Source organism: Uranotaenia lowii, chromosome 1, assembly GCF_029784155.1.
Source record: "Uranotaenia lowii strain MFRU-FL chromosome 1, ASM2978415v1, whole genome shotgun sequence".
NCBI classification, from domain to species: Eukaryota; Metazoa; Arthropoda; class Insecta; order Diptera; family Culicidae; genus Uranotaenia; species Uranotaenia lowii.
This window is the reverse complement of record NC_073691.1, coordinates 151,577,805-151,588,343: the sequence shown is the minus strand read 5'-3', so window position 1 is coordinate 151,588,343 and position 10,539 is coordinate 151,577,805. Positions and strand designations below refer to the sequence as shown.

The window sequence follows — 10,539 nt, the reverse complement described above, 5'->3', positions numbered from 1 at the left end:
TGTCACGTTCAAAGGTCAGTTTTTTGTTTGGTCAATTATTACCTTCTGTGGCTAGGATTAGTTGAGTGTGATGCAAGATATTGATGAAAGATCATACTAATATAGTGTTTTTCTCTGTTCATTTTAATTCCATGATGCACGCTCCCCTAATAATCATCGAATTCTTTCATCGCACCGGAGGTCTGTTGATGACCATGGAAAGCAGACGCACAACTTAAAGAGGGTGAAAGCTGCTGGAAAAGTGGGTGAGTGTTATCAATGTTTTTTTCTCATTATTTCCTAACCTCAAGTGTATCAAATAGAATAAAACCATATCTAGAGTTTGTTTTGATTAAGTCGTATGAGCCAACTGACTTATTTCGAGAAAATCGCTGCTGAAGTTTTGTAACACTTTTTCAATTATGGTATTTCATATTTGACTCAGAATTTTCTGGAAAATTGATACATGATACAAAAACAGATGAGAAATGTGGCAATGAACTCGATACAGGCTTTAATTGAGATTTTCGGGTAAACAAGTACTAACGACCTTTTGCATTACGTTTTTGGTGTAAACGTCATTTTGCAATTAAAAATTTTTTATTTATGAAATTTTAAAAAATGTTATCTTATAACATGATTTGTTTTGTTCTAATCTTCGCTAATATCTGCTAACATGCTTTGACTACAAAAATTCTAACATGAGGATTTCTTTGTGGCCTGACTCGATTATTGGCTTGTAATAGTTAATTTGAGAAATAACTGCAAGTGCTAATTTGTCAAGCATCTAGCAAAAATAGAAATGAAAGAGGACTTACGTGTAACTCCTTGGATCGTTGTCTTGCCCCGTGGGTGATATGCGCACTACAAAATTGGTGAGATGGCCTGGTCCCAGTCTGTTACATTGGAGTAAGTCATGGTGAGGAGCAGTGTTGGTAAATTTCGCCCGTCACGCTTGACCCGACTAGTTTTGTTTCATCAAACGACGGGCACTGTTCTCAATTGACGGAGCCTCATTTTTCGCCTGACGGATAAAGCACGACAACAATCAACATTTCTCCATCATCGACTGGCGAAGCTCCTACACATGGTCAACATTTCTCCTGAGAGTGACTGGCAAATCTCATCACACTTCGATCGGCTTCTGACGGCAGGTACAACTAATTGAACGACTTGCTGGCAGAGAGCAACAATAGCAATAAAAAACTGAAAACGAGCTTGCTGGCAGGAGCAACAATAATAATAAATGCGTTTCTTTTTCGTCTTCGGTCGTCTTCGGCTTGCTGGCAGGAGTAACAATAATAATAAATGCGTTTCTTTTTCGTCTTCAGCTCGGTCGACGACTCGTTCGAATGCGATTGGTAAATGCTGACTATGAAATTTTTTCAGCTTCAAACGACTGGGGGTTGAATGACTGGCAAACGAAGTGACTGGTCGTTAAGGAACAGTCAATTGATTTTGACGGACCAAGAGGCTTCACAGTCACAGCTTCACGCCTCATGACGATGAGTTTTGCCAAGCCTGGTGAGGAGCCACACCTGTGCTGCGAGGCACTGTGTACCAGGTTTCAATTCTACTGGAAATGATCGGTTAGGTACTTCCTGTGATTTTGATAACCGCTCAAGTAGTGCAGGAACTCGTTCGAAGCTTCTATATGTCGACTGCTACTTTATGAACAAAAAATAACAGGCTGAGTATAAGTTGAGACATAGAAGTAACATTTATTTAACTTACCCAACTGCGAGTTGAAGACATTTGTTTTCCAACGATGCAGAACAACTCTTTTGATTGATTTCTGTTTGAAAAAATAAGGTTTTCATCACCTGGCAATGAATTTTCAGCCAAAACACATTAGGTCGCAAAAACAATCACGACGAACTGTTGTTTATACGTCATTTTGCATCACGGCAATCCAGTGCTGCGCAAAACGTTGTTAAAACCAAATTGCACTCAAAAATGAGAAAGTCATTATACGTCTAAAATTCAAATCATGTTCTAAAATTTATTTATTGATCAAATGAAACCAAATTTTTACCTAACGTAAAATACATGTTTTTCAATCGTTTGCAGTAAAAATCTCAATTTTGTTTATGTTGGTTCATACGACCTAATCAAAACAAACTCTAGATATGCTCAGCCGTCTAGAGACCTAGCGAGCTGAAATAAGGCATCAAAGCTGAATTTTGAGTAGAGATGCATTCCGATTCGATTTCTTTCGAGAAGCGGTTATCGATACAAACGATCCACTGTTTTGTAAAGTTGTCGTAAAAGAGGCTTTGAAGGGGTTTCACATCATTGAGTGGAACACATTCGAATGCGGAGAATCTTCAGCAACACCGGATCATCCTATATTCGCCTGCAGCAGGTTCGAGGGTCAACGCAGAAATACAGTACCGTTCATAATTGTATAGAAATTGAAAGCACGCGCACTGTCACTTCGACTTTGAACTTCACTTCCATAACTTTTGACTCTGATGGTATTTTTTGATCAAATTTTCTGCGTTAGATAGATCAACTATCACACTATTATATCACAAAATTTGAGCTCTCTGGAGTTTGTGTGGCTTGAGATACAGTCATTCTACGAAAATCGGACTTTTTGGACTTTTCTCTTTCAAACTGTAATATCTCTATAACTGCGCTACGTTTTTTGTTGAAATTTTGCAGAGTGATTGTTGAAATGTTTAGCTATCATATCTGAAGTTTTTTAAAAGTTTTATCGATGAGATCAAAAGTTACGCGAGGTACAATTTTTCAGGCATGAACCTAAAAATGCGATTTCTATAGAATTTTGGACGATTCATGAGAATATAATCGTTTCCATCCACAAATCAGTCAAAAAATGCCTGGCAAAAGCAATGATGAAATGAAAAAATGAAATTAACGGTCTAAAATTTGATCAAAAAATATCATCAGAGTAAAAAGTTATGGAAGTTCAAAGTCGAAGTGACAGTGCGCGTGCTTCCAATTTCTATACAATTATGAACGGTACTGTATGTGACACACTATTATATCCGAAGGGATGATTCCCGATCTTCAGACTATCCTGAAAAACATGAACTTGAAAGTTATGAAAAGCATCGCAGAATCCATCGAGTCGGCCAAGACTGCTATTTAGTGTTTGAATAAGTTATTTATTTTTTTAAAGTACTCACTAAGTGTTAACAGCCTGATCGCAGTAACATGGAAATTTATGTCATGTGAAAATTGGGAAAATCAAATCATTCTTTGTTTGTTAGTCAAATAGTACAGACTTATTTGAACAGTTATCAATTGGCGACGAGTAATTGAAGAATCTACGAAACCTTGCCTATTCCTAACAAGATGTCCCATCCATCCAAAGGAATTTCCAACCAAATGCAAGACATTTTCAAAATGATCATGAATCAGAATTGGCAGATGGCGGAACAGAACGCGTGGTTAATGGCGGTCATGGAAAGATTCACCACTCAAGCAGCCCCCAACCAGCCAACTAACAACCCCGAATTGGTCATCGAGTCTCTGTCGTCCAATATTCGAGAGTTCTGTTACGATCCGGAAAATTTCCTTACATTTGACTTTTTTCTTCAAGATGGAGCCTAGTTGGACGATGCGGCCAAGGTACGGCTGCTGCTTAGGGTTTGAACGTGATAGTCCACGACAAGTACCTGAACTTCGTTCTGCCGAGACATCCGAGGGATTTTAGTTTCGAAGAAACTGTCGAGAAACTAAAACAGCTCTTTGGAACCCGGATTTCTCTGTTCAGCAAGAGGTACAATTGCTTTCAACTTGTTAAGCAGCCGGAGGAGGATTTCGTGGCGTATGCTGGAACGGTGAACAAACGTTGTGAGGACTTCGAGTTAAGCAGGATCACATCGGATCAATTCAAGACGCTGATCTTTATCCGAGGCCTCCAATCGTCGAAGGATTCCGATATTCGAACGCTAATAGTAAAAATACGTGGAAATATTTAAACTTCATATCTGGTAATCAGGTTGAAGAGCATGATGCTCTGAAACTATTAGTAAACGGAAATCTCATAAGCCACGAAAGAACTGTTGCCGACACCTTCAACTATTTCTTCAGCAACATAGGGCCCCTGCTCGCTTCTAGTATCAGCAGCCAGAGAAAACGAATCGATTCGGCACCTTAGCCCAACTACGCAGTTCACGGAACCGGCTACCGAGCAAGAAGTGATCTTGAAAATTAAAGATCTTTATGCTAACAAAAGCGTAGAACCCGATGGAATACCGGCGTACTTTATAAAAAACCATTATCAATTTATCTCAAATTGATTCGAGATGTATTCAATGAAAGCTTGACGAAGCCCCTCTCGAGGACTGTTGGGATACCATCAAAACAGCCATCAACAGTGCGGCGGAGAACGTCATCGGTTATGTGGAGCGATCTCGACGGAACGACTGGTTCGACGAGGAGTGTAGGAGGGTGATGGACGAAGAAAATGCCGCGCGGGCGGCAGTAGTGCAAAGAGGCACCCGTCGAAATGTGGAAAATCACCGACAGCGGAAGAGGCAGCGAGTCCGACTTTTCCAGGAGAAAAAGCGCCGCCTGGAGGAGGAGGAGCTCCAGGAGCTGGAGCAGCTGCATCGTTCCCAAGAAACACGAAAGTTCTATCAGAAACTCAACGCATCCCGCAAAGGCTTCGTGCCGCAAGCCGAAATGTGCCGGGATAAGGACGGGGGTATCCTGACGGACAATCGTGAGGTGATCAAAAGGTGGAAGCAGCACTTCGATGAACACCTGAACGGCGCACATGCAGGAGATCAAGACGGTGGGGGAAGGTACATCGCCGGCGTAGCCAACAACGAAGAGGAGCCACTCCCAACTCCTAACGATGAGTGAAGTTAAGGAAGCCATTCGCCAGCTGAATAGAAACAAGTCGGCTGGGAAGGATGGCATCGCAGCTGAACTCATCAAAATGGGCCCGGACAGGTTAGCCGATTGCCTACATCGGTTGATAATCCGGATCTGGGACATAGAACAGCTACCGGAGGAATGGAAGGAGGGGGTAATATGCCCCATCTACAAGAAGGGCGACAAATTGGACTGTGAGAACTACCGAGCGATCACTGTCCTCAATGCCGCCTACAAAGTGTTGTCCCGAATCCTACTCCGCCGCCTAACGCCACAAGCAAACAGATTCGTGGGAAGTCATCAGGCCGGCTTCATGGAGGGACGGTCTACGACGGACCAGATATTCACATTGCGGCAAATCCTCCAAAAATGCCGTGAACACCAAGTCCCTACGCATCATCTATTCATCGACTTCAAAGCCGCATACGACACGATCGACCGTAACGAGCTATGGAAAATCATGGACGAGAACGGCTTTTCCGGGAAGCTGATCAGACTGATCAAGGCAACGATGGATGGAACGCAGTGCTGTGTGCGGATTTCGGGTGAATTGTCGAGTTCATTCGAATCGCGCAGGGGGCTTCGACAAGGTGATGGTCTATCCTGCATGATGTTCAACGTGGCGCTAGAAGGTGTTATTCGACGAGCGGTGGGCGAAATGCGGGGCACGATTTTCAACAGATCCAGTCAACTTATCTGCTTTGCCGATGACATTGATATAGTCGGCAGATCATCTGCGGCGGTGGAGGAGATCTACCGCAAACTGAAACGCGAAGCAGGAAGGATTGGGTTGATGATTAATACGTCCAAGACGAAGTACATGCTGGCCTGCGGATCCGAGACCGACCGAACCCGCTTGTCCAGTAATAACAAGGTCACGATCGATGGCGACGAGCTGGAGATAGTCGAAGACTTTGTCTATCTCGGCTCACTGGTGACCGCAGACAATGACACCAGCCGTGAGATCCGGAGGCGAATTATCAGCGGAAGTCGTGCCTACTATGGACTCCACAAGCAACTGCGGTCGAGAAGACTTAGCCCTCGCACGAAGTGTAACCTGTATATGACGCTCATTAGACCGGTTGTTCTCTACGGGCACGAGACATGGATATTGCTCGAGGAGGACCTGCGTACACTCGGAGTATTCGAGCGACGAGTGTTGAGAACCATCTTTGGCGGCGTACAGGAGAACGGAGTGTGGAGGCGAAGGATGAACCACGAGCTCGCGCGACTCTACGGCGAACCCAGTATCCAGAAGGTGGTGAAGGCTGGCCGGATACGCTGGGCGGGACATGTTGCGAGAATGCCGGACGACTGTCCTGCAAAACAGGTGTTCGCTACGAATCCGGTAGGAACAAGACGAGCGGGGGCGCAACGAGCGAGGTGGTGAAACCAAGTGGAGCGTGATCTGGCGAACGTGGGGTGCCCGAGAAATTGGAGAACGGTTGCTATGAACCGAGTGAATTTTAGGAATTATGTTCGTCAAGTTATGTCGTGAGACGGAATACTATGTAAATAAAATAAAATAAATAATCAACGAAAGTCTCGACACAGGTAAATTCCCAGATTGTTTAAAAATAGCTGAAGTTGTGCCGATTCACAAAGCAGGATCCAGATTTGATGTTCACAATTATCGACCTATCTCATTTGCCTGAGTAAAATTCTGGAACAAATGTTAGCTAGGATCTAGGATCATCATTTTTTTCCAAAGGCAAAGCATCTTGTACAACTGCATATATAGATTCCGCGCAGGTTCCAGTACAACAACAGCTACTTATTAGCTTTTCGCTAGTGTTTGCAAGCTAAGGATCAGATAAAACTCGTTGGAGCTAATGAGGAGCTTTCTTACTGGTAGAAGTCAATTTGTGTCCGTCAACGGAGTACGAAGTAGTATCCAATCTTTGAAAGTTGGCGTACCACAGGGAAGTAATCTCGGACCGCTTCTCTTTCTTGCGTATGAATGTTGGTTAATCGCCGCGATGTATTGTTGTTGAATTTTATCGACGTTTTTCGGCGAGTTTTACAAATTCAAAACGTTTTTATACCATTTGTCCAGACGTTTCGAGCTACTCTGGTATTCGCTCCTCTTCAGTGGACACTAAAATTTATTTTAAATTACAAATAATTACTAAAATTACAGTTTTTGTTTTCAAACTTACGAATAACTTGCTTTCGTCTATACTAATTTGTTCTGGCTCAGTTTATTTTGTTTTGCGTATGCGAACGATCTGCCCAAACTAAATTTAATAGGAAAGCCATGTTTATTTGCCGATGACACTTCGTTGTTCTACACTGATGATGACCCCTCCATAATAATTAACAACATGCGGGCTGATATGGAAGTCTTAAAAGGTTATTTCGGTGAAAACCTGTTGTCATTGAACTTGACGAAAACAAAGTACATGATTTTGTCCCAGGAGACCAGTAGAAGTGCATGAAGAACTGATAATAAACTAAACATCAATCAAAAAAGTTGATCACTTCACATATCTTGGTCTAGACATTGATTGTAAGTTGAAATGGAACTACCACATACAGAAACTCCAAAAACGGGAACTTGTCGACGGGAAATTGATAGTTTTTGAAGATATACATATTTTTCTAGGACATGTGAAAGTTGAACTATGGTGAAATCCGTTCGCACTTGCCCGGTGTATTATATATCAGGTTTTAGGAAACTAGTCCGGCTGGAATTTCATCTTTCAATCATTCCTCATCGGTGTCATATCATCCTGTAGAGGTAACGAAACAACGTTTGGTTTGGCAAAGGAGCGATTGAGCTGTAACGATATTGACAAGCTCTTGAATACGATTCTGAATTGACAGGGGAGTATCAAAGAATACGGCCTTCAAAAAATCTCGTTTCATGGTTCTAGTGTTACTTACAAGTGACAAATCAAATCACATTCATTATTTTCTTCCATTCCCCTTCAACTTTTTCAAGCCGGGTCAAGGCATTAGGTAAATTTCAGTTAGGTTCGACCTACTTAATACAAGAAAAAACAATTTCCAACACTTTCTTTAACTTTGTTAGACCGAGCTTCCTCGAGGATTTCTTATCAATAAGGTACGTTCACTTACCTCTGACACAAACGGATGATGATGATAGTGCTGATCTGCAACTTTCAGCTGCTGCATGATCGTTATCATAATTCCCAAGGCACAAATATCGATTGGGTAGCATCAGTTACTGTAAGGCGTTCAGGACTATCGTATCGGAAGTAGCAGCAGCAGCAGGATGTTGGCCACGACAAAGTGGTTCGCATTGATTTTTTGCGTTGCCTCAAGCCTAGCGGCTGAGCGCCACGGTGACAATCCCTTCAACGATCAGTTTTTGCAGGAGGTCCAGGCCAAGGCCAAAACATGGACCCCGGATAGTTCGTTTGAGGCTGGAATTCGGTACGGTGCGTTCGCGAGTTTGCCAGGGATTCACGAGAGTTTGACTGATTTCAGTCTGCTAACCAAACGGTATCACGCATCGTTGACAAGCATGGATTTGCCGATACGGTTCGATGCCAGGGAGAAGTGGCCCCAGTGTGAATCGTTGCGTATGATCCGAAATCAGGGCACCTGCGGATCTTGTTGGGCGGTTGCAGCCACAAGTGTGATGTCGGACCGGTTGTGCATTCATTCTGGAGGCCGCATCAATGTGGATTTGGCCGCTGAAGATTTGATGGGATGCTGCCACGATTGTGGTGAAGGCTGTAATGGAGGATTTCTGGATGGATCTTCGTTTCTGTACTGGGTCGATGCTGGAGTTGTTAGTGGAGCGCCATTTAATTCTACCGATGGCTGTAAGCCTTATCCATTCAAACCTTGTACTTATCCTTTCAAGAACTGCGCGAAGGAAACAAGTCCCAAATGTGTACATCACTGCATTTCGGAATTTGACGGAAAGTACAAGAAAGACAAATTCTATGGCGAAGTGGCCTACAAGGTCCCTAACGACGAGCGAATGATCCAGTGGGAGATCATGACCAATGGTCCTGTGGAGTCTGGATTCAAGGTATTCCAGGACTACTATTTCTACAAATCTGGCGTCTATCAGCACGTGAAGGGCGACCGAGTGGGCAAACATGCCATCCGGATTTTGGGCTGGGGCTGGGAGAATGGTGTTCCGTACTGGTTGATCGCCAACTCATATGGTACTGGCTGGGGTGAGGATGGTTATTTCAAATTTCTTCGTGGGTCCAACCATTTGGGCATCGAGGAGACTGTTATTGCTGGTCTGCCAAAGCTGTCGTAAAGATGAAAATAAAAATGTATAAAAACGCACGGGCTGTTTTCTCGTTTTTTTTATTGCCGTTATACAGTAAGAGTGGCTCAAATCAGTCGACTTTTGAAAATTAAACGCGCTGCAGACTAAAATTGATCCTAGGCCTAACACAAGGTTCCATGCAAAATTTCGGACCACGCGCAGACGTTTTGTTTGATAACAACTTGATTGTTTTTTGGTGCATCTTTTAAGATAAACATTTCATCCTTAGACCTTATTTCGATTAGAATTATTATGCAAAAGTTACTAAGGTAAACAAAATTACCTAACCTAATTTTAATAGTTCATTTGAGTGCTCCGGTCGGGTGGTCGAACATTTTGAAGCCTCATCAACAATGCTCTTAGGTCAGTGGTTTTCAAAGTGGTCCCTACTGCCTCCTTGGGGGCGTTGAAAGCTTCTAGGGGTGCGATGAGCACAACTATGAAATTTGGGGGGGCGTTGGAAGGGTTCAGGGGGCGGTGGGGTCATTTTCAAATTCACATTTTCACAAATAACGGAACATCTTAGAAATGAAATGACAGTAATTACGTTCAATGCAAATTTTAAAAAAGTTAGGAACAATATGACAGAGTTGATAAGCAAGTTTTTTTCTCTGTAAGTCACAACACAGCCAGATTTTTTTATAATTGTGACAGATTTCGTATACCATCTGTATATTGATCTGGTTTTGTAATCCAAGCAGCCTTTTATTGCAAAATTATATTTAACTTTGCTATCATGTCTTGATAGTGAAATATCGTATCACTTTTATCGAATAAAGGTGGTACAACATCAAAATTTGAGTCTCACTTTTCATATAAGGATACCTCGATCAAGCCAAGTGTAGTTTTAAATGAAACCTCAATGATACCTCGTTTAGCCAACGTTTTTAAACGAGTTTTGAGGGCATAATGATGCCACTTTCAAAACAAAACAAAATTGGTATCGTTGTGTCCTTAAAACTCATTTGAAAAGGCTGGCTGAACGAGGTACCAAAAGCGTTTAGTGTAACCAAAATCTTTAGATTGATTTTTATTGTTAATTTCTAATCGATTCGATGATACCTTAACGATGTCTAGTTTTGCTATAACAGAGAAATTAACAAAGTTTGTTTTCAGTTAAGTTTAAATTTCAATACTTAAAAAACTGATTTTCTGTATTCAAAATTATGATACCTTTATGATGCCTAATTTTATAATCGTTGGAAAATCAACACTCAAAATGCGCGAATTATGCCAGAAACGAACAAATTTGTTCTTTGTGTTTCTTGATTTCTTGATTTAATTTTAAACACCTAAATAAATCTGTTTTTTTCAAAACAGAAAATTGTTTACAAAATCATGTTATTATTATAATTTCACTTTTCTGCTCTATCATTTTGGTTTATGAAACTTTGCTATCTTGGAAAAAAAAACTCAACCAAACAGCGCTTCCAGTTTGGTCAATGCAT

The 10,539-nt window shown here is 41.9% G+C and overlaps 1 protein-coding gene across 1 annotated transcript; it reads left to right on the top strand.

The window, feature by feature from the left end:
• Positions 1 to 7,921: 7,921 nt before the first annotated feature.
• On the top strand, positions 7,922 to 9,099 carry LOC129738923 (cathepsin B-like). Its single transcript, XM_055730252.1, has one exon. The coding sequence runs from the start codon at positions 8,072 to 8,074 to the stop codon at positions 9,077 to 9,079; it is 1,008 nt and encodes a 335-aa protein (XP_055586227.1). The 5' UTR covers positions 7,922 to 8,071; the 3' UTR covers positions 9,080 to 9,099.
• The last annotated feature ends 1,440 nt before the right edge of the window (positions 9,100 to 10,539 follow it).